Source organism: Centruroides vittatus, unplaced genomic scaffold (genome assembly GCF_030686945.1).
Source record: "Centruroides vittatus isolate TY-2023 unplaced genomic scaffold, ASM3068694v2 contig_876, whole genome shotgun sequence".
Lineage (NCBI taxonomy): Eukaryota > Metazoa > Arthropoda > Arachnida > Scorpiones > Buthidae > Centruroides > Centruroides vittatus.
In genome coordinates this window covers 404,333-430,017 of record NW_027122568.1, presented here as the reverse complement: position 1 = coordinate 430,017, position 25,685 = coordinate 404,333, and the positions used below count along the sequence as shown (strand labels likewise).

The following is a 25,685-nucleotide window of genomic DNA, read 5'->3' as shown; positions in this document are numbered from 1 at the left end:
GTTCATTTCAAGAGCTTTTTCGCAAATCAAAGGGCCAGTTATTGGTTGTCCTTGGCTACGCACCTGCATGAACCACATGTAAACTGCAATGTCCAAATCTTGGTTTTCTGCCATTCTCATCATTTTTCTGTGCAAGCTTCCGTCTTCACTGTCAAATACACTAGCAAATTTTTTAATGGCATCACTGTTCTTTTTAATCCTTGATATTGTGGTCTTTCCAACTCCATATTCCCGAGCTAAGGTTGCTCCACTACCACCACACATCAACTGATTTATTATTTTAAGTTTATCAGAAATACTGAGAAAAACGTGTTTACGTTTAGTTGCCATTTCGAACTTTTTAACAACTACAGAACGATCTGTTACAAATAAAAAATTCACAGATCCAAAATTAACGTCCCTCGACAAAAACGGATTTCGATTAACCATGACACACGTCCCGAAACAGAGTCTTCCAAAAAACACTACACAAAAATGCCAGTGCTGCCAGCTAAAACACACACGCCAACAAAAAAGTATTGGAGTAGCCCAAAACATAGCCAAAGATTGCAGCGCCACAGCACTAGCAAAAATTTAAATTTACCGACTGAAAACTATTCCGATTACCGGCGATTCCGATTACCAGTGTTCCGATTAACGACTCTCTACTGTAAATACATACATAAGTAAATTATTTTGTATAAGTAACAAATATATATATATATTTATTTATGGTGTGGTTTTTTTATATACATATATATTTTTAAAAATTGGTCTTTTAAAAAACTTCTTAAAAAATTAAAAAACTTCAAGGGTTAATACATAAGACAACCATTGTTTTTTAGCTATAACCACATTTTACCAGAGACAAAACTACTAAGGATTACAGCCATTATTAGCTTTTATTAAAATGCATGTTGGGTGCAAAATTTGTTTCACTCGAACCCTCTTCAGGTAATACATATCTGCAATAGGGAAACATACAGATGTTACAAAATTATTACAAATTACAGCATTTAAATGATTTATATTATAACGAACTAACCTCTTTTGCTAAAACATACAGCACTCCACTATATCGATGTCCTACATCGTTCTAACAGGCATTGTTCTAACAGTTTTTTGTCTGTTTATGTGCTATTTTGCCCTTACCACTTCTGCTCACATGTCATCTAACTCCATCCCATTATTTAAGTTAATGGTGTGTGCACTTACAATCATGAAATGTTCTTGAACCTTTGTAAGAACTTATCTTTTTCTTTGTGGATTATTTTTATATTATATATTTTTTATTTTATATTATATTTTTATTTTTGTCTGAAACGCATTGCAATGTAATAAAAGCTAACAGTTGTAATTCTTAGTAGTTTTGTCTCTGATAAAATGCGGTTATAGCTAAATAACGATGGTTGTCTTCTGTATTAATCCTTGAAGTTTTTTAAAAGATTGATTTAAAAAAAAAAAAATATATAGTAAAATTATTATTTGTGTATATGCATATATTTATTTATTTACTGATGTGTTTTATTTATTGAGTTATTTATTTATTAATGATGTGAGCTTTTAAAATCAAAATTTGTTTCATCAAATGCTTTCCGTAAATCAGATACGTTCTAGAGAAACTGTTAGGCATTTGTTCTTTTAGAATGTAATTTCATGAAGAAGGTTGTTCAAAGAGACTGGAAACGTTTGAATAAAGAAATTTTTACTGCATTAAATGGATTGATAGTTGTACAAGTGCAGTTCTTGTAGGAATAATTAGTTGAAAAGATTTTTAATAGTTTTAAACTTTTTTTTTAATTATTAAAATCAGTAGTTCTATCCTAATACTCTGATTATTGATATTAATTTAATTATGTCTGTAGAACATTAGTAACTATATTATTTTTGCCCGAAGAACTGCCAAAAAGAAATATATTTCTTTTGGGCAGTTCTGTATTTAAAAAACTGAAAAATATTAAATATTCCATATAAGTTTTGATTTTAATTTCTCCATAACTACAGAGGAATAATGCTTTTTTTAATCATTATGTCTTGTGTAACTGGAATAATTAAAGTGAGATAAATCTAATATGATAAAAGTCAAAATTAAATTAGAATGATATTAAAGTAAAAAACTAAAAAGAAATACCAAATTGAATGTTAGGATTGAACCTTAGACAAGCTAAAATAAGATCATTGCTACCATTAGATTAAATTTTATTTTGAATTTTTGCTATAGAAATCTTGCTATTATTTTTTAAATTTGCACAAGTTAAATAAAATGATTTTTTATTATATCATTTTACAATAATAAAGATAGAATTTAGGATAAAAGGTTTTTTAAAAATTATATGGATTTTGATTTTCTCTTAAAAAATACTGTGTAAAAAAATTCATTTGTATTAATGTTAATATATTTTTATACAATGTAATCTGTATTTAAAAAAGTTTATTTATGATACTATAATAAATGTAAAATTTTTATATATAAATTAATTTTGATGAAATAATAGATGGTTTTTGTTAAATTAAAGTATATTTATTTTTTTCAGATAACAGATGTTAAAGTTTTAAATGTTTCAGATAAAGGCTTGGATGTCATAGTTTTGTCTCATAATATACCTGCATTTCTTCCAGTAAATCATCTGTCAGATAATCCTGCTAATTGCAAATATTTGCTTCATGCATATGAAATTGATGAAATAATAAAAGATGCAGTGTGTTTTTCTACTCGAGGCGTATTGGTATCCTTTACAAAGATCTATATAAATTATCTTGTTAGTCTCAAGCAGGCAGTATAACATCTTTAATGATATCTTACTAAAACTATTTTTAATGGTGTTTTATTTTGAAGCTTAATATAGAAATCATTGAAATATTAATTATCATTTGATATTATTAATCACTAATAAAATATTTCTGCTTTATTAGAACTATTTATGAACGTTGACCCATTTTTAAAATACAGTAGCTTATGAATATGTTACATGATTTATCAGAATCTTTGGTAATCTGGCATCCTGTTGAAATTAGCTGGTAATCCATCTACTTTTCAAAGGGTGCTGTTTCAAGCAATTATATCAACTTTATCTCAAGAATAGTGTGAGGCCCACCATTTCCCCAAAATTTTGGTTGTTATTATATACCTGTATATATATATATATATACACACAGGTATAACATATAATACATATAATTATATATTCTTAAATATATATATCTTATAAGTAATTAAAAATGTATATTAAATATAAATTACTATTAACATTATAATTTTAATTTTAATCAACTTATTTTAATTTCAAGATGATAATGTATTCTCTTTGTAAGTTGGAAATTTTATTGTATTTTATATTTCTTTTTTGTTTTGTCTGGTTGTTCATCAAACAATTATTAGCTATCAGACAAGATACCCTTTGCACCCACATCTCGAAGATGTGTGTGTGAATGCGACACCAGGATTGTTTATGTTTATCAAGCAATGTTGTAAAGGAATTTTATCTATTTTTCTGATTTTAGGGATTTCCCTTCTAAATTTTTAGCAATATGATTAAAAATAATTAAGAGAAACAAATTAGAAAAAACAAGTTATCAATTATTATAAATTCACAACATTGGAGGAAAAGACAGAGGGGATGACCATTGTTTTACCCTTTTTCAATAGTATTAGGTGACAGATGTTACTCTATCCAGATCACATGGACAAATATAATTCATAATAGACAAGAGAGGAGGAGGAGTAAAGAATAACCAATCATGCTTATCCTTCATTATCTCAAATTCCTTCGGAATAAAATCATGATTGGTCAATAAGAATAAAACAAAAGGGAATGACGAAAATCAGGCAAAAAGTGAAGCAGAAAGGGCGAGGAAGAGAAAGCAGAAAGTGAGAGAGAAAGACAGAGGAGCAGGGAGAAAATGAAGAAAGAGAGATAGAAAAGAAGAGAGTGAACACAACATCCAGAAAGAGAGTTAACTCTGAGAAAAGAGGACCATCACAACTGGAGAGAGCTGCACCCGAGGAGAGTGTTAAATTTGGAGAAATAGTCAGCAAAAAGCAAAAAGGAAAGTGCAAAAGGAACTGAAAAGGAGATAGAAGGTCTTTGAAGAGAAGACAACTCTTTTCCTGATATGTTGTGAGTCTCAAAGTTTTGGATACTCTGTTAGGTACCCCGTTTTACTAATATAGAAATAGGCTAACTTCCAAGGACAGACTTTGTATTTAATATTAATTTAACACTTATTCTAATGTTATGTTTAGTTTTTCTGTAATTTTCCTTTTTATTCTTAAGTTGGTTTAATTGATTTAGCATTCACCCTATTGAGAGGCTAATTCCTGGACTTTGAATGATTCTTATCCTTGCATCTTACATATCTGCCTTTTCTTTTTGAGTGTAAATTGTAGGTGTGTCCGATAATACACACCTATGGCAGCACCCTTCACACACACACACACACACACACACATATATATATATATATATATATATATATAATACATGTCATAAAGTAAAAATTATATGTGTTAATATTAATTTTGTGCAACAATGTATTCATTAACATTTTTGCAAGTTTTTCAATCTTAATACAGCATAGTCATGCACTGTGTTGTCTTCAGACTGATTAAAGAGCATGATAGATTAAGATATATACAAATATTTTATATGATTGTCTTTAATCAAAATATAGATTGTTAGTAAGAAAAGTTGTTTTATTCAAGAAGCAAAATCAAATAAAGTGGCTAAACAGTTCTCAGATTTCGAAGTAAGTATTTCAACAAGAAATTTAAATTATGCTTTATGAAAAAAGTATTGAAGTTTATTTAAATATTAATTTTAATAATAATAACAATTATTTATTCTTTTTATCTTAGGAAGAAATGATTGTACCTGGTATTGTAAAAGGTTTTGCTACATTTGGAATGTTTATAGAAACATTTAATAATGTAGTAGGACTAGTACCTCTTAAGGTAATAATTTTAAAATAATATACTTTTTCATAAATAATGATATAAAATGATTATTTAAACTATATATAATGTTAATATTGTTATGTTAAAACACATAATGTTAATATTTAGAGAATGCTTAATGAAAAAGTGGAAGAAGCTTCTAAAGCAGGATATGTTATACATCAATCTATAATGGCAAAAGTAATTGCTCTTGATAAAGAAAAAGAGAGAATTGTTTTTTCAACAAAACTCAACAATTGCTATTTAGGAAATACCAAACCAAGTTTAGATATATTGGAAAATTATTTGAACGATTGGATGAAAATAAAAGAATATTACAAAAAACAAACAGGTAATAATAATTAAAATGTATACATATTTTTTAGAACAAAGTAAATTTTTATAAAATGTTTTCAGGATTTTTTAACTAAATAAAACTAAAAGCTTATGATTCTATTAAAAATTTTACCTGTATGAACAGAAAATCAATTCTTTTTTTAAAAAGTTTAGGAAATTTACATTGATTTCTATAAATTAAGAAAGAAAATGAATTTTGAAGATTTAAAATTTAAGTATTTGCAAAAAAATAGTAATAAAATTTATTAAAATATATCTTTAAGCATATTTTTCAAGAACACTTTTAAAAATATATTCTTAAACCAATGACGAGCAACATTTTCTGGATGTGGGTCACATTGAACTTTGTAGAACTTTGTAGATTTTTAGTGTACTGCATGCATTTTTTATTATGGCATTGCATGATTTAAGCCTGTAGTACCATCTTATTAGTACAATAGATACTAAAATAATATATGCTAATGATATGCAGACTAGTAACCATATACAGTAACTTATTTTCATTGTTTCACTGGTCAAGTTCAGTTTGAATGCTTGCCAGGAATATCAAAATAATTAGGCATAATGACATAAGACAGAAAACAGGAAATTAAAATTACATTGACAAAGCTCCAGGAGCCACAAACTAGGACCTCAAGAACTACATATAAGCTATAGGTTGATCATGACTGATTTAAACAATATCTATAATATCTGTAGTTAAAAACAAATAATTAAAAACCTAAGAAATTAAAATGAATACTGAATGTCATCATTTCTGACAAAAATATCTTGCATTGTGTTTTATGCTGGTTAGGATTGTCTAGAAACTCTCTTAGCAATAGCAATAATGACTACTATTTTATCAAATCTCTTTCACATTTCTACATATCTGAAATTGAAGATTTGAGAGTAGTAATAAATCTCAATAAGGCATCTGTATTAATTAATCTCAGTAAGATTCAGATAAAATAACTGTGTTCTAGTTTAGTAAGTTAAAGCAGTTGATACTGTTTTCTTATTCCTTTGACCAAATGAAATTGATGAAATTCTATTTATTATCAACTCCATAAATCTCTACAAACTAATTTGAAATGTAATTATTATGTTTTTAAACATTCAAGGAATTATAAATAGCATAAAAAATTCTTTACAACTATTCAAGGAAATGTCTTCAAACCATAACCATCAGAGTAAGTTTTTAAGCAATTTGCAGATGCAACTTATTTGTATTGTTTTCAATAATAAACTAGCTTTATCACTAATTGTGAGTTTGCTGTTTTGAACTAATCATATGAGGACTATAAGATGGTTACTGCTTCAGAAGCATTTTATTACTAATGTTTCTGTCAGATATGCATTTTTGGTACAAACCCTCATCAGTCTGTCCTATACAGATATCAGAACGTATGAGTTACAATATTTAACAGTACATTAATTATCTTATACAAATTAAAAATTGTTTATAAAGATAACTAATTTTACAATTATAGATTTCAACTGTTCAGATAAAATTCTTAAATTAAGATACAAAGATTAAAATTATTAACTTTATACATGAGTAAATGGAATAAGTGTAAATTTTAAAATTCAAACATTAAAAAGATAAGCTGGTTTATACAGTACATTAATTATCTTATACAAAATTCTAAAATAATGTTGTAATTTGACATTAAAAGTACCTAAGTGTAATTCAACGTTTTGAGTACTGTATAGCTAAGGTCTATCCCAAAAGTTTAGGTAAAATGAGTTTTCATGAAGAACTTTTAAAATACTGAACTTTCGACTGATTTAATAAGTGAATGAGATCACATCACGTCAAATATAAAAGATAAACTGAGGAAACATGAGAAGTATTATTGCATTTTCTCCATTAAACTATACTTCAAAAATTTTGAGCAATGTAGTAGTAATTTAGTTTCTTAATAGATTTTTCAGAATTTTAATCAAATATGTTTAATAATTATTTATAGATGTCAAATAAAGTGGCTGAATATATTTAATTCTATCCTTTATATAAGGATAGAATTAATTAACTATTAGATGAAACAATATGGCCAAAATATATATTCAATATTGTAGTATTTTTAGACTTTTAGCAATCCTTTACATAAATTATTAAATTGTAATTTTACAGTATAGAGATAGTGGAATCTGCATCTACAATTTCATTGTCCTATCACTCTATAATTATTGCACCAAAATCTTTAAATCAACTTTTTCTGAATCTATATGAATCATATAGATCTAAAGGCAATCAATTTAGAATGTTTAAATGGTGTAATTGATTAACTAATGATTTCAGAAAATAATTTTTGAATTGGATATTATAGGTTTAAACTACAGTTTCATAATTAAAGAGTGTCTTTTGTATTTGTTATAAATTTCCATATTTGCCTTCACTGCTTTCCTATCTCAGTACTCATATATATTGATATTCAAATATTAAAATTTTATTTTATTGTAAAGGAATGAAAAAAAAGTTGGCAAAATTGGAAGTAGGACAAGTGGTAAATGCTACAATAACTGAAATCACTGATATAGGAGTTCTATGTAAAGTACAGAATGATCTTCCTGGAGTAGTTATCAAAAAACATTTGGGAGGTAAATTTTAAAATTTTATATTTTTAAATAATAAAGTTTTAGAATAACTTATAGTAATGATCAATTAATAAGGTCAGATTAACTGTCAGACTAGAATATAGTTAATTAATTTCATGGATATTATGTAATTTGGACTAAAGTTTGGCAGTTATATTGTCATTTATATTAAATTTAATCAGCATGATGAGTGATCTATATCAGCGGTCAGCAACTTTTCTGACTTCACGGACCACTAAACTCACAATTTTGAATCCCGCGGACCACTATCATGAATTTTTTTAAATGATACAAAATCTGTAGAATAATGATCATAAAAGTTTAATTTTACTATATTGATATGAAGCTAGTGTGTTTAATTATAACAAATTAATGCAAGCCTAAAGTTCATTGCTGCTTGTTTGAAACAAGTTTATGGATTCTTAGCGCTTTTCCATGAAGGATGACAATCACACTCACAATATTGTTTATTGTTCATTATTTATTGATAGCAGTTGCTTTGTATTTGGTTTTAGATCCGAATAAAAAACCCCCAATAAGTGAAAAAAGTAACTAAGCATTTTGCATTTCTTTCATAATGCTTCACATAACCTTCTGTTGATCAATGTCCAAATTTCTCCACGGACCACCCAAATTTTCTCGCGGACCATTGGTGGTCCATGATTGCTGACCGTTCTGGTTGTGGTTCTGTATCTATATAATTATATTTCAAATTAAATATTCTGGAAACAAAGATCAGGCAGAAGTAATTTGAAAAGTATATGTACTGAAAGCAGAAGTTACAGATTTGAGTCCTGCTGCAGACCAATTTTTTCCCAGAATAGTGTAAATTAAATAATTTCGCTATTAAATTTAGTACAAAATGATGGCATAACTGCTTAATTTTAGAAATTAAGTAATATCTATGAAATTAATTTAGTCAGGCTTTGGCCAGATAGTTAATCCAACCTTATCATTTAATCATTAGAATAATTTAAACTTAGTTGTCTGCATGTATTTATAACTTATTCCAAATTTCAAAAGTATATGTTTAATTATGTAATCATTATATTTGCAGCTGTTTTTGAACAAAAAATTTCAAATTTTAATTGCTAAAGTTAAATGTTTAATTTGAGAAACCTCTCTATAAAAATGTCCTCTATAAAATATTACTTTTAGTCGTTATTTATATTGCTAAATAAAATTCTGAAGTTCTTTATTAAATTCTTTATTTTCTAGCTTAATTGAATAAAAAACAATTTCTTTTTTAGCTCAGAATTTGAAAGTTGGAAGAGTGTATGAATCACTTATTCTCTTTATTGATTTAATTAATGACTGCGTAGAACTATCTTTAGATTCACATTTGATTAAAGGATTTAAAAAGACTCGTGATAAAGAAAGTTCCAAGGTAAATTATTTTTATTTTTTATATGATAAGTAAAATTTCTTGAAGGTCTTAGTGGTTCTGTATTTCTGCAATTCACTGTTCTTGATGTTTAAAGTTGTATGTGCTGATTTCTATTTAATTTGGAAAAAGTATTCATTTAAAGACATTATACTTGTTTTTTTTTTTTTTTTTTATTTGTGGTTTAAGGCCCTTTACCACTCAAAGAGAGTATAAAAAGGCCCCTAACATTATACTTGTTAAAATATAATTAGAGATATATATATAATGAAAAGCATTTATTCAAATAATAAATTACAATTAAAAACATTATAGATAGTGTGCACTTCTTTATTTGATGTTGATTCTAAAAATAAAATTACAGTAGAACCTACATAATGTTATTATTTAGTTATTAAATAAATAATAGTATAATTACTGGAAACTCTAGTTTTATTGACTGTGACATTATAATTAATATATTTTGTTTCTTTTAATTATAATAATTTTTATCAATTAATAATACAAATGTTGTTTATCTACTGATTTTTTTTCTGTAACAATAGCTAGTATGTAACTGAAATAAGAAACACCAGCAAATTTAAACTATTGTATTGAAAACAAATAACTAATATTTTAAACATGAAACATTTCAATACTGGGGGTACAAATGACATCACATGATCCCACCTATATACACAGAGACTATGCAAAGGAGCATATAGGAGCATATGCTCCTTTGCATAGTCTCTGTGTTTTAGTTGCTTCTTGGTATGGTTGTTGAGCTCTTTGTCCCTTAATAAATCATATTCTCTGAAGTTTAATTTGAATTTACTATGGTTTATTGTGTAGTATTTGGTTGTAATTCCAATTATGGAAAGCATAAAGATCAGTTTTTTTTAAAATTCTGGTGGTAAGTCAAGATAAAAACCAGACTTTTCAAGGCAAAGGTGAATGACATAGCTTGCCAGAATTAACAGGCAAAACTCTACTGATTCCACTGACAGACAATTAACATGAGACAGAATTTACAATCTAAAAAATACTACAAATAGAACATAAGATTTTATTTAATATTTAAATGAACAGAAATAAAAGGTACAATACAAAAATAAACTTCTTGCTTTAACGTCTCTTTCACAACTAGAGTTAATGTTTAAACCTGAATCATAGAGGAAAAAATCAGTTAAACAGAACAGAGAAGTAAAGTTTGATGAAAATAATGTACAAAATCAATGTAAGAAACTGCTATATTTTCATCTAAGTAAATAGTTTAATCTGGTAATATATTTTAAGCAACAGTAGATTGTTAGAGACTTTGCAAACAGCAAAACTATGGTGACAAAAGGAAAAACTTGTTAGTAATTACAGTTAAAAATTACATTTATACAAATACAACTTAATCAACTTAAAATATAACTTTAAATATAAAGCTACATTCATTTTTTAGTAAAGTAGTTTGTGTTGTGAGTAATACAAATCTCTTGTATAGATACATATCTTTCCTACAAGCAAAATTAAATCATTATCAACAGCTCTTGATAAAACATTATGGTGGCTAAATCCTCTTGTCAAATATTAACAATTATAGCTTCAAGTAATTTGTATGCCTTCATCTGATCCAATGTGACAGCAATATTTGTTAAAACTTAATAATTATTAAGTTTAATCTCTTACTAAATTTAATAATTATTAAGTTTAGTAAGAGATGGCGCCTAATGCCAAGCTCTAGTGCCAAATTGTCTTATTAATTATTTATTATAGCCGACTCTAGCCCGATAATTCGGCTTTGGTGGATGTATAGCTTTGTAATGGGTTAGTTGTTATTTATTTATAAAACTTAATAATTTACATGTCACCATATTCTATAGTGGGCCATGTGGTTAGATCATTGGATGAAAAAATCCATTGGTTGCATTTTGTATGGATCCCATCTATTTTTTTCAAATCAGCTGCATACATAGCCAGACAAGATTCCATTCTTTCACATTGACATAGTAGAGTAAATGAGTAAGGTAAAGCAAAATCAGCAACCAATATGGCAAATGAATTGTTTTGGTGGGCAGAGCTATGACATTAAATCACATGACTGCACCCTCTATTGTTAAGTCATAATGGTAAATGCTAACTATTGTGCATTATTAGTCTCAAATATATAAATATAACCAAAATTCTGACTAAAAAACCCTTATAATTTTAAAAATTGGCAATAAATGTTTTGGAAGAAGCTAATTCTGATAATATTTGACTGTTGATAACAATATGCTTGATTACAATAAGTGATTCTACTGTGTATTCTAACACTAAAATTATTATTATCTTGGGTTAAGTGAGATATACTCGGTTAACACTGGTGGTTGTACTATGCCAGATCAAAGTCAAGGCATAGTAACCAAAACAAAAATTGAAGTGTATCAGTGTATGTGTCTGTATTCAGCAATTTTCTCACAATATGACATGTATTCAATATAGTGGCCTTCTGTAGTGTGATGTATGTGTTTCTATTCAATTGTAATGTGCCTAGGCTTTTGTGTAGTGTGTGTGGTATGACACCTGTAGAGGAGAGAACAACAGGTACAATATTGGGAAATTCATTTGGGAAATTCCCTATCCATACATTTGGGAAATTCCCTATCCATCCTCCACAGATGCCTTATTTCCTGGGCGAGTTCTGTGTACTTGCTAATTTTTTCAGTGCATGCGTTTTGTATATTGTGAGTGTTTGGAATGGATATGTCTATAATGTATGTGATTTTATTGTTTGTCAGTGAGTGTGATGTCTGGTCTGTTGTGGTAAATTGTTTTATCTGTGATTATGGCTCTGTCGTAGTACATTTTGTGCATGTTGTTTTCCAATACTGTCTGTGGAATGTATTTGTAATGCAGTTTGTGGATGTCTAATAATTTGTTTCTTTGCAAGCTCTTGGTGTATTATATTTGCTACTTGATTCTGTATATATAAATAATCTGTCTGTGCCAAGAGCTTGCAACCAGAAGTGATGTGTTGTATAGTTTCTGGCATGATATGACATTTTCTTCATGTGACATTTGTGAGTGTTGTACCTTCCAGTATGTGTTTCTTATAGTTTTTATAGTATTTATGAACTGATCCTGTATGGCAATCATGAAACCTTCTGTCTCCCCAAAGAGGCATCCCCAAGATAACCAGCTGTTTGACACAGTTTTGTCAACAAAATCCTGGGTCAGATCATAAGGATGCCTGCCATGGAGTGCCTTTTGAGCCCATGATTGCTTAATGGTGTCTATGCTTTTTATATGTTGTGTTGTGTCCATATGATGTGAGTGTAAGTTTAATGATGTGTTATTAGAGTCTGCTAGAGTTACTGCTTTATGTAACTGTGATGTTTCTTGCTTTTTGTAGAAAAACTCTCGCAATGTCTGTATTTGTTTGTAGTGAAGGTTAACTATGTCAATCAGGTCACATCAGCCATCTTTATGTGGAAGGGTTAGTCTTTCTATGGTGGATTTAGGATGATGTTGTTTATGCTTAGTAAGTGTTGTTCTTGTTTTTGTTTGGAGTTGCTCAAGATCTGTGTGAGTCCAATGTATAACTCCAAAAGAATATGTGAGTACTGGGATGACATATGTGTTTATTGCTTTAACTGTATGTTTTGCATTTAACTGTGTTCTGAGAATAGCATTTAACCTACTTTGGTATTCTTTAATCTTTGCTTTATTTGTGTATGTTCTGTTAGGTTGGCCTGTTGGAATCCCAAATACTTGTAGAACTTGCCCTCTTCCATGGATTCAATAATGTCTCCATTTCCAAGTGCAAAATCTTCTTTCTTCAGGATTCCTTTTTCTATGTGAAGTGTTTTGCATTTGTCTAGGCCAAACTCCATTTGTATATCCTTGGTGTATGAATGTGTGATTTGTAGGAGTTGATGAAGTTGTTTTTGTGTGGATGCATAAAGTTTTATGTCATCCATGTACTGTACATGAGATGTGACAGTGTAAACTGTGTTTTTATTATTATTAATCAATCTTCTTTACACACCAGGATTCAATATAAAAACACACTTACGTAAGAACCAGATAACCAGAGTGGTTGATATTAGGATTGATATTTGGAAATTGCCACACAAAACAAGATGGCAGTTTGACAGGGAATTAAAAAAAGATAAAAATGTATTAATAGTAAAAAAAATATTTGTTCTTTTAGTGTGAGTGGCATACACTACAATAATAAATAGTTTGATAGCCAAAATTTTAACAATAAGAACAGAGTCAAGATATTTGAATACTTTTTTTACATGTAGTAAGGATGGAAAAATTAGAAGGATACCTACTCCCTTGCTGATTATGACTAAAGAAATATGAGAATATCCTAATTGGATTATAAAGTTCTCAATGTCATATAAGTCAGGAGTGGCCAGCTTTCAGTCAGAATATAAAAACCAAGAAGATCATTTAAGATAGTAGGCATATTTAAACATTTATTTTTTAAATCAGTCTTCTTTACACACCGGGATTCAATACAAAAACACACTTACGTAAGAACCAGATAACTGGACCCTAATATCAACCACTCTGGTTATCTGGTTCTTACATAAGTGTGTTTTTGTATTATTATTATTATTTTGATAATCAATAAAAATTATTTTTAATGTAGTAAATGGTAAAATATACTAAAAACAAAATGCATTTGTTTCCAAGTTTTTATTAATTATAAATATTTAAATCTTTCTAGCCCAGGATAAAACAAATAATTAAATGTGAAGCTATTTTAATTAAGAAGTTCTTCATTTTAGCAGCACTTAAAGGACATGCTGTTGGAAGTTTAGTATATCTTCCATCACTAAAGGTAATGTAGTACAATAACAGCCTACATTTTTTTTAATTAAAAAAATTAAAAAAGTAAAACTTAGAAATTTTAAAAGAATTAATAATGATTTTATTATTAACTTAAATTAATTGATTATGACCATACATTAAAAATATAATATACATTCAACTATACAATGGAGGGAGAATTTTCAAACCCAGTAGACTGCAATGTGTTAATGTTTATTTAATAGATTTCAGTATATAGTATTTGAAAAATTTCTCATTAATATTTAGATGATATTATTCAAATATTTAAATAAATAAAATGTTTTATTCCTTTATTTATTCTTTATCAATGGAATAAAATTTTCTGTAAATATTTTAGGAAATTGGAAATCTTGTCTTATATGTTTGATGATGTAAGCCAAGGATAAATTTTCTGAATATATTTAAAACAGAAAATAAGAAATATAGTGTACTGTTTTAATTGTAATATGAATTAGTAAAAAAATTAATTTTTAAATTAGGTTGTTTTACCTTTCAGATGTTTTAATTAAAAGAAAAAACTCTCAATAAAAACATTTTCTAGAGAGAATCAGAAAGATATTTAAATAGTTGTAGATAATTAATACAATCATCATTATGTTTTCTTCTCTTCAGAGGAAAAACTTTCTATAATTAGTTGGTTGATAAAGTCTATAATTAGTTGAATGATATTTATAATTATTTCATATCAAGTAATACATTATTATAGACAGTAGAGTCTCACAAACTCATTTTAATGTGGACTGATAAGATGACAACTTACCAAAAATGATGAATATTATGGCATAGTGAGAATGCTAATCTAAACAGCAGAATTTTTTTAAAGTTATTACATGTACAAATTCATATACATATTAACTATGTACCAATATTAACTATTTCTATTCTTAATTAAATTTTAATTAAAAGAAAAAAATATTGGCTATTCAGTGCCTACTTTCAAGTCAGTGACATTCATGTCATGACATTTTGCAGTGGCAGTTTGGAAGAGGGGTTATATTCTTTGTTAACATGTAGAATTGATGTTATTGTCAAATGTTGCCAGTGAAGAATGATAACTTATTTGATCCTAGTGTTCAGTTATAGATGTAAAAATTGATCACATGCATTTTGGTTTTTTGAACAACGTGATGAGTTTTAAGGAATGTTCAGTTATCAAGAGTTGAGTTTCCAGTATTCTACTGTATGATTTAAAAATCACATCATCAAATATGAATGCAATGTAGAAATAATTATTATCAAGTTATATGAAATATCCTGTATATTAAGTAAATACTTCAGATTTAATTATTGATGTGATATTATCAATTTGCACTTGAAATTAACATCAGTTCCACATATTAACAAATATAAGCCTTTTTCTAAAGTTTCACTGCAATTCACCACAGTGCGGGTGTCACTAACTCAAAAGTAACCACCGAATAGCCAATATTTTTTTAAAATTAAGATTTAACTACAAATAGAAATAGTCACTATTGGTATGCAGTTAATATGTACAGTACACTAATTTGCACATATACTTTTACCAAAATTCTGCTATTTAGACTAGCATCATTGCTATGCTGCAAAACTCATCATTTTTGGTAACTCAACACCTCTTCAGTCCACATAAAAGTCAAGTTTGTGGAACTCTATTAATTTTGTCATTAATTTTTATACAAGATTGATTTTTTGACATAAACTAAATGAAAATTATATATTTCAGCACTTAAATGACTTACAGGGAAGAGATAGAAATTATACTATTAGAGAATCATACCATGCTAAAATTAAAAGGTAAATGTACAAGCTATTTTAAATTAAATTTAATATTTCTTGAAATTGCTTGATTTAAGATTTTGCACTATTGCTGTAGTATCAGAGTTAATATTATTTACTAAACAAGAATATTATTCAGTTTAAAAATATAGTCATTTTCACATTTTCATTATGTCCAGTCACCAAGAACAAAACAGTCTTCCTTTGCAGAGATGACTTTTTTATTAGATTTTTAACTATTTTAATACTGTTTTACATAATTTTTGCAGAGACAGAACCTCTAATAAAATATTGTCTCTATAAAGGAAGACTGTTTTGTTCCTGGTGATTGGACATGATGGATGTGTGGAGACATTCGAGTTTCTTCTATATTTTTAATTGTATAAAAATACTGTCAGCCATTTTACTTGAAATTATACAAGAATATTATTGTGTTAGTATTCTTAGCAATTGCTTTACAATGTATAACAGGCTTGTTCTTGATTTTGACTTGCTAAATATTGTATACTAAAATTTAATTTTTAGTCATATATTGTGTTTTAAAATGATCAATTATTAATCACTTTAGAATAGAGATAGCTTATTTATTATGTTTTTTTTTTTTTAATAAATAACAAGATATTTGAATAAATTAATATAATTTATTCATCAAAATTTGAATAATGCTGTATGTAAAATAACATCTATTTATTAATGTAAAAATTTACATTAATAAATAGAAGTTTTAAAATGTTGTTAATTTAAAATGTTATTTATTTTAAATATTTATATTTATCATTCAAATTTGAATATTGTTATGACACAATTTATTAATTAAAATAATTTAAGTTAGTAATAGAGGACATTTCTTATACTTTAGTGTTAAATTCTTTGAATCATTAAATTCTGAATAATCTAACTTGTAATTGATAAAAATTTTAGAAATAATTTTTCTGCTGTTGATCTTTAACTATTTTATTAATATATAAAATGAAGTTTATGCTTTATCTATTAAATAAATAAGATCTGCAAGTAAAATTGATTATATGAAATTCACTACAGATTGAAAAGATAAAAATATTTAATACGCCAACAACTACCAGATTATATTGTGATTATTTTATGTTAATTACTAAATAATTTGTCACTAGAGGGCGACATTAGGCATCATTTCTTATTAGATTTAATATTTATAATTTAGGAAATTCTGGAATAAAAGAATCGGTCCGGAGCAGAACTCTAATCTGCAACTGACGCTTACCATACAGATGCGTTGTTATGCTATCCAAGCCTCCAGTCTAAACTCCTTTTTCAGATATATTACATGTAACCGATAATGATTAGCTCATGTTTAAATATATCTGGAGGAGAAGTTCAGATTGGAGACTTGGGTATCATAACTGACAACACATCCACATAGTAAGCAGCAGTTGTCGGTTCAAGTTCTGCTCCAGGCCGATTCTTTCAGATTTTTCTAAATTATTTAATTTAATTATAATTATTAAATCTAATAAGAGATGGCATCTAATGCCGCCCTCTAATGACGAATTATTTAGTAATTAATTTAAAATAATCGCGATATAATAGCCTGATATAATCCAATAGTTGTTTGTGTATTATGTATGTCATCGGGTTTTTAGAAGTTGCTTTATATATATATATATATATATATATATATATATATATATATATAAGGGGCAGTCAAATGAAAATGAGACAGACTATATAACAAGTGTGGTGTGGAAGTTGGTAATGCAGATAGATGTGTGTGTATAGAAAGTGCCCTCTACCATCTATTGGGAATCAGGAAGGAACAGCGTGAATCTTCACTGCTGTGCCATTTGTCTGTTAGACGTGCTCGAAGTGAGGTCGGCAAGTCGTCAGACATTACTATGCATCAGATATTACTATGGAAGCCCACTGCTCATTGACTTTCTGGAACACGGCACCACAATTAACACATAGCAGTATGTGGAAACTTTGCAAAAATTGAAGTGTGCCATCAAATCCAAACGCCCAGGAATGCTGACAGACAGCATCATTCTGTTGCAGGATAATGTTTACCCACATGTTGCCAAGGTTGTTTTGACTATGCTGCAGAAGTTTTGCTAGGAAGCCCTTACTTATCCTCCATACAGTCCTGATTTCTCCTATGCGATTTCCATATTTTTGGAGTCTTGAAGAAAGACATTCATGGCTGTCAATTTGCTTCGGACGAAAAGGTGCAGATCTGGGTACAATTATGGTTCCGTAGGCAACCACAAACATTTTTCTATGAAGGCATTGACCATCTTGTCTCACAATGGGATAAATGTAGTAACAGTAATGGTGATTACTATTGAAATAATAAACAGTTTACTTACTTTTTTCCCATCTGTCTCATTTTCATTTGACTGCCCCTTATAAATGATTACATATTGTATACAGTGGTGCCTTGTACTTCAGACTTAATTAATTCCAAGAGGTCATTTGAACTCTGAATTGTTTGAAGTCTAAAGGAATTTTTTCCAGAAGAAATAATGAAAAGTGAATTAATTCATTCCCTGACCCTGAACAATACCCATTTCAATAAATTTAAAACTTTCAAATACACATTATGTAATGTGAAAATAAGACAATTACATGCTCTAATAACAAATTAAAACTTGAAAACAATAAATAAAATAATAAATAATGTATGATAAAATTAAAATTGTGTTTACTGGTTGCACACAGTCAACTTCAGCATCTCAAACATGGCTGCCAAATGTGCCACATGTGTACTGCTTTTATGTTTTGCAATAAGTTTTTTTTCTAAATTTCAATTGTCTATACTACACCCATCCTTTTAGACTTTGTTGCTTCCAAACTCTTTTCTGATTTCATAGTTAATAAGTAAGAGTTACATTGAGTTAAACAGAAAGTTTTTGCCTATTTTAACAGCTGTCATTACTTAGCATAGTTGTATGATTTAATTGTAACAATCATAAAATTTAACACATTATTGCCAATGAGAGATTGTATTCTTTGTTTAGAAGCTTATTTTAAACTTTTTGCTTCATATTTTGTTTGAATAAAACCCAGTTGAAATGTCTTCAGATAAAAAGCATATCTGTCATTCTACTTTACAAATTTCAGAAAGGATATAATGATGTACAAACAGTAAAAGAGGTTTGTAACATGTATGGGGAAAATGCTCTTAACCTTCGAATATGCAAATATAGTTTAAAAAGTTCTGTTTGGGAAATTTTGAACTAACAGTTAAACAAGATTCTTTCTTTGTAAAAGTCATATTTATATTATTATATTTCTTAAATGTAAATAATGCCGGCCACGTACCTGTATTGGTTTTTTACTTAAAGTGTAATATTATGATTGTGGCATTAGCACCAGAGGACGCTTTACTTGTTTTACATTCTTTTGTGGAGGCAAGTAGCCTCAAAAGGAAGGTGGTCTCCGAAATTTTTGTGAATTGTTCAAAGACTGCTGATGGTGTGAATGGTGAAAAAGAAGAACAAAATGCAAAGTTTTTTCTTTCTAAAAGTCATATTTATATTATTATATTTCCTAAAGTTAAACAAGGTTTGGGACATTCAAAACATATTGACAAAGAAAAATTGCAGGAAGAAATTGTTAAAAATTGATGAAAAACAATATATATAACCAAATATACCAAAATGATGTGAAAAGGTGTTGAAAATATACGAGCATAATGCAAGAGTGAGAGATGCATTGTTCTCACTTTTGATAGGTGCATTATTTAAGTGCTTGCACAGTTCAACCCTGAGGCATTATTTGAAATCTGAGGCAAATTTTTGTCAAATTTAGTGGTCAAAGTTAGAGTCACTTGAAGTATGAAGTACCACTCTACTTATATTAATTATACTTGTATTTTAAAGTATTTCAATGGTTGATTGGTTTATTGATAAATAAGGCCTCAATTTTTATGAAACTAATTTGGATAGAATAACGTGGTCAATTTGAAATAGTAGTAAAAAAGTATTTAATTTAATTATAGATATTCATTTTTCAATGTAATCAGAGTTTAGAGTTAGACATTTTTTTCTAAACATTCAATTGAATTTTGTATTTCATTCATAAAAAAGTTGCTAGTTTTTATTTATTTATTTATTTCTATGAAGCAAGTTGAACTTTGGCATATGATAGAAGCACTGATCTTTCAACCTTTAGTTTTTCAAATAAATCAGCACTTAATTTTTGAAAGAACCAATAGTCTATCATTGTACAAAAAAGAATTTTTGTTTTTTTGCATTCTTATGATGCAACACTGAAAACAGCAAAGACAGTGACAAATTTGAAGTTACAAGTTATTCTACATCCTTCTTACAAGCCAAGATTTGGCAATATTGGATTGTCAAACCTTGTTTTTCTGGTTCTGGTTGTTCTCAAAACTAAGGAAGTGTTGAAAGGTAAATGCTTTTTTATTAGATGTCAAAATTTAAATATGAATGGGAAAGCTCAAAAAAATTTTTCATGTACATAATGTAAAACTGGATTGAACATTTGGAGAAGTTATTCTAAATGGTGATAATGTTAAAATATGAATATATATGATTAAAATAATTTCTGCTAATTTACTTTCACAGCTGTTATGTATACGTAACAAGACAAAGTATTGGAATCATATTAAAACTCGATCTTTTAGTTTTCTTTTTTTTTTTTGTTTTTTGCAAATCTCCATGTTTTGAGACCTGAACCCAAAAAAGTAAAAGACTGGGAAAAAGATTCTTTGGATGTGTGTGTGTTTCATTTAGTATATCAGGATGGGCTAATGATTAAGAAATGGAAATTTGACATGGTAGCTTATATATAAGGGGCTTTGATACTGTTAAATTTTGGTGATTAAAGGTTGAGGGGTGGAAAGGATAAAGGGAATTTTGTGTCATATCTTGAGAGGGATTGGACTTAATGAAGATTTTACTCATTATTAACATTTACAAGTTTTTATAAAACTCATCACTATCCTCAAAATTAAGCATTTTGCCTATTTCCAATAGTTAATAATACAGAAAGTTTGTGATAAAATCTCATAACAGATGGAGCCATACACAATTTATTTATTAATAGTATGATTAATAACAAAAATTATTTTTTTTAATAAAATTTTTTAACAACCAGGAAAGTCATGCAACTTAATGCTGAATTTTTTAAAGACTGATCCATTATTTGATTTCTTCTCAAACTAATTTTATAAAAATGGAGATCTTATTTATTAATCACACCTCCTATATGTTGTTATACAACTCAAAATATTGTATTTTTAATTTGTGAATTATTTATATATTTTATATTAATAGTAAATAATGCTCATCTAAATGTAACTTCATGCATATATTATATAACTTCATTCAGTAATACTATGATATCATCTTAAATTAGCTTTATTTATGATAATTTGTTAAAATTTTGATTAAAAGTACCGTATTTTCTGGCATATAAGACAACTTTTTAACCCAGGAAAATCTTCTCAAAAGTTGGGTGTCATCTTATAGGGTGAGTATATCCCAAACTGTATATTTTAACTGTAAAAGTTGGGGGTCATCTTATATGCCCAGTCATCTTATATGCTGGAAAATACGGTAATAATTATTGACATAGAAAATATGCAATCTCCTAATTTTACTATTATATGATGATAATTTTATGCAGTTTTTTTTTGTTTTGCATTTTTATGCCATTTAATATTTATTATTATGATTTTATAGAAATTGTACTAATTAAGGTAATTTAATTATTATGCTATTCATAATTATTAGCATCATAGTCTAAGCAATATATACTGATATTTAACATATGATTTAAATATGACTTTAATATATTTGTAAATTCCATGGAAAATAAATAAATAATATGAAAAATATTTTTCATTTTAGAATTCAAGATAATATCAATATTGGTATTTTAAAACAGCATGATTATGATGATGATGATGATGATGAAACTCAGCTAGAAAGTAAATCATCAGAAAATGTGCAAGTTTCAAAAGTTAATTCAAATGTTGACTCTAACATTAATGACAACGCTTCAAAAAATTCAGTAAAAAGGAGACTTATAGAAATGAAGGAAGAGGAATCTGATAACATTTCAAAGAAGGCAAAAAAACTTAATAAAGATGAACATGAAAAATTTGAAAAGATAAAAAGAAAAAAATCTAATAAAATTGGAGAAAAAGAAAGCCAAGAAAATATCAGAATGTAAGTTAACAATTTAAAAAAATAATTTTATAAAATATAAAATGCTTTTATATTTGAAGTTATTGAGTAATATAGTCAAAAAAATTTCATATAATTAATTTCTACCTAATAGCATATATTATTTGATGAAACTTGAATAATGCTGCACAACCTTATTCAAGTTTCAAATTTATAATTTTTTTTGTAAAATAACATTGTGTTGTTAAAATAAATTCAGTGTTCCTACACACTTGGAAAATCAGAGATTTTCATTAGTGTTCAGGAAAGGTCATGGAAAGTCAGGGAATTTGTTTCCTTGGTTGCCTTGTTGATTTTGTTTACTGGCAGTATGGCTGACTAAGTGTAGCTGTCTTCAGGCAGCAAGAAGTATTCTGGTACAATGGAACTTACGAAAAGGGAGTGTAGAATATTTTCAGGATCCAAAATTTCTCCAAAATTATAGTGCACAAAATGTTCAAGCATACAACAATATCAATTGTTATTTTCAAATTTTAAAATACTTTTAGATTTTAAAACTGCTGTATTAATTATGCAGTATTATAAGTTTGAGAGAAAAATCTAATACGCTTAATAATCTAATGTTGATAAAAATGTTTTGAAATATTTTAACTCTACATCTCTCACAATTTCAGTTTGAGGGCAAGTATTAATGAACTGATGAAAAAAAATGATAACAAAGAACCAAACATGATAAGTAATAATAATTCAAATGGTATTAAGTTATTTATTATGTTTCATTTTAATAATTTTGATCACATAACAAAACAATTTTTGATTTCAAACTTTTTTCCAGTTTATTAATATTTTATAAAGATTGAAAAAAGAAAAATGCCATTAATTATTATTAAAAAGTTTTTCAAAGCCATGAAGTTTTAGTTATGAGTTAATAACAGGATAAATTATTTTTATTTAATATAACATTTTAGTTTTATGTAGATAAGAAAGACAGAATTATGGCATTTCTTATTTTATTTTTAATTTTACTAATTCATCAATTATAAAAAAATATATAACTGTTAATAAGAAAAAATAACCAGTTAAAAAGTTTGCAATAATATATGTGCATAATAAGTCAAGTGATGTTTTATTTTGCTAATGGGCCATATTGTAAGGAATGTGAGGGTCAGGGAATTTGTACAAAGTTGGTCATGGAAAGTCAGGAAAAAAGTCATGGAATTTAAAACAAAAATTTGAGTAGGAACCCTGTAAATTTCAATTAAAAAATTTTTTTTAAATGTCATTTGAATTGATTGTATTCTTTCTTTTCAAAATATTGTAGAATCTGCTTATTTAATCAAGGATATTGTTATCAGTCATTTAATGTTATCAGAAATAGCATGTCCTGAAATGTAAGTTAATACACACTTATACTAATACAAACTTTGAATATTGTAATCAGTTTTGTTTAAGATTATTTATTTCTTAATTAATATAGGCAAGTTCCAAAATGATTACAATAAACAGATTCCATTGTAATTATAAATTTTATAAAATGGTTATACTGATTTGAACACTTGAAAGTGATTGAATACTAAAATGTAATTAATTTGTATCCATGTTTTGTACAGAAAATTTTCTAATTCTGAATTTTTCCTAAAACAAACTTCTCCCTATGTTGAACAAGTGGCAATCCTTGGCAAATGCAGTATACAAATGTACGGAGGTTTATTATGCCATGTAACAAACAAATTTAAAAATCTGGTAAAATTCTGTTTATTTTGAACGCTTGCCATTTATATTACAGAATGATAGATCAAAGTTTCACTGTATTAAGTTACAATCATTATCACTATCATCTATAAAGTGATATATTTAATATATAATTCAAATATAATTTTATTTTTTACAGAATTTATAAATATATTAAATAAATGTACAGTATTTATTTATGCTGTAAAAATAAATGTGTTTTATAAATTATTTATATTATTTTTTTTCTGTTTATTTAGTATTCAAGATAACATTAATATTGGTACTTTGAAGCAGCATGATTATGGCAATGATAAATGTCAGTTAGAAAATAAATCATCAGAAAATGTACAAGTTTCAAAAATTAATTCACATGTTGACTCAAATATTAATGACATTGCTTCAGAAAACTCAAAAAAAAGGAAACATTTGCAGATGAAGGAAGAGGAATATGATGAAATTTCAAAGCAAAAGAAGAAATGTAATGAAGATGAATGTGAGAAAACTGGAAAACTAAAAAGAAAAAAATGTAATGAAATTGAAGATGCCAAAGAAAAAGAAAGCAAAGAAACTAGCTTGTAAGTTAACAATTTGAAAAAAATATTAATTACTTTGTAATATTTGAACTGATTAAGTTGTGAGTTAATAAATCAAATTTTTAAATGCTAACAATTCCTATGTGATAGGCATGTTTCAATGGATAACTTATTATAGTAAACATCTTGCTAACTTGGACTAATAGAGGGTGAAGGTTGTCAGAGTTAGTGAGCTGTTTTCTCCAACAATGTGGAAAAAGAGATGGTGGATATTTAATACAGTAATTTATTATGTACAGAAGTTTTGCTAAGCTTTAGTAGGTTATACTGCTACATTTATTGTTATATGAAGTGAGATCAACAAATTTCATGACAGTAATGTACTGTACAGTCTTAGTAAATTACTGACTACAGTAATATACAAAGACTTCTGGATATTGAAAACACTCCTTAATTATAATTTTTTATCATCAAGAAATTTTAAATTACTATACAGTTTTTCAAAAAAGTTTGTCCAAATTGGCAAGGGTTTACTGTGTAATGTTTTCAATTTGGAAAAGATTCTAAAAATTATTGATGTTTTAGGATATTATTTTTGATTGAATTTTGTTTGGAAGAAATAAATTTAGAGACCTTATAAAATTGAGTTTGGCTGATTATCTACCTTAATAAATTCAAGCAAAGTCTAATCTCCTGCATCTAGAAATACCCAAAACATGCTTTATTGAAGAACTAACATAAGATAAATGAATACGATCAACAGATCCTAAGTATTTTAACACTTTTGGGATTGACGTTTTTAGAAGTCATGTTTATGTGCACTGACTTTTGTTGACCTTTTTAAAATTGCATGTATTTGAAAATGATTAACTTTATGGTTTTTGTTATTAGTCTGTGTTAAAGATTATTTTTTCTTCATTGAATTTGTTTATAATTTCAGTTTAATGTAAACAAATGCAAAAATCAATTTTTAGCCTTTTTTATAATTGCATCGTTTGAAAAATCCATATTCAGTTCTGATTGGGTAATGGTTTATTTTCATTCTATTTATTTTCTGTCATTTGACAAAGACTTAATAACAAGTTTTAGTTTTTGGTTTTGTTTATACACTATTTTGATTGATGTGAAAACTAGCATTCCATTAAAAAAAAAAAAGCATAAAACTTCAATAATTGTGATGTTTTTGCCTATTTGCTTATTTATATTTATAATTTTTAAAAGAACAACATTAAATTATTTAATAATAGTAATAATAACAACAACAATAACAACAACTTTGGTACAAGAAAAAAATGGAAAACCTTTAGTTGTAAAAAATTCAATAAAAATTGAAAAATTTCAAATTTCGAATTTTAATCTTAAAATTTTGTCAATAGAGAGAGCTTGGAGTATATTAAAAAAAGAACAATGGCATTGGGAAAAATGAGAACACACATTTAAACCATTATGAGAATAGTATTTTAGGGATGAAAGATCATTCCTGT

General features: G+C 27.2%; 1 protein-coding gene across 1 annotated transcript in view; it reads left to right on the top strand.

Moving 5' to 3' along the window:
* The window catches only part of Rrp5 (Ribosomal RNA Processing 5), an 88,852-nt gene that overhangs the window by 40,843 nt on the left and 22,324 nt on the right, over positions 1 to 25,685 (top strand). The window contains exons 16-25 of the mRNA XM_067279729.1: positions 2,514 to 2,705; positions 4,651 to 4,725; positions 4,835 to 4,930; positions 5,042 to 5,264; positions 7,718 to 7,852; positions 9,100 to 9,236; positions 13,924 to 14,037; positions 15,751 to 15,821; positions 21,656 to 21,976; positions 23,926 to 24,243. Coding sequence (XP_067135830.1) covers positions 2,514 to 2,705; positions 4,651 to 4,725; positions 4,835 to 4,930; positions 5,042 to 5,264; positions 7,718 to 7,852; positions 9,100 to 9,236; positions 13,924 to 14,037; positions 15,751 to 15,821; positions 21,656 to 21,976; positions 23,926 to 24,243 — 1,682 coding nt within the window. The remainder of the gene's footprint in view (positions 1 to 2,513; positions 2,706 to 4,650; positions 4,726 to 4,834; positions 4,931 to 5,041; positions 5,265 to 7,717; positions 7,853 to 9,099; positions 9,237 to 13,923; positions 14,038 to 15,750; positions 15,822 to 21,655; positions 21,977 to 23,925; positions 24,244 to 25,685) is intronic.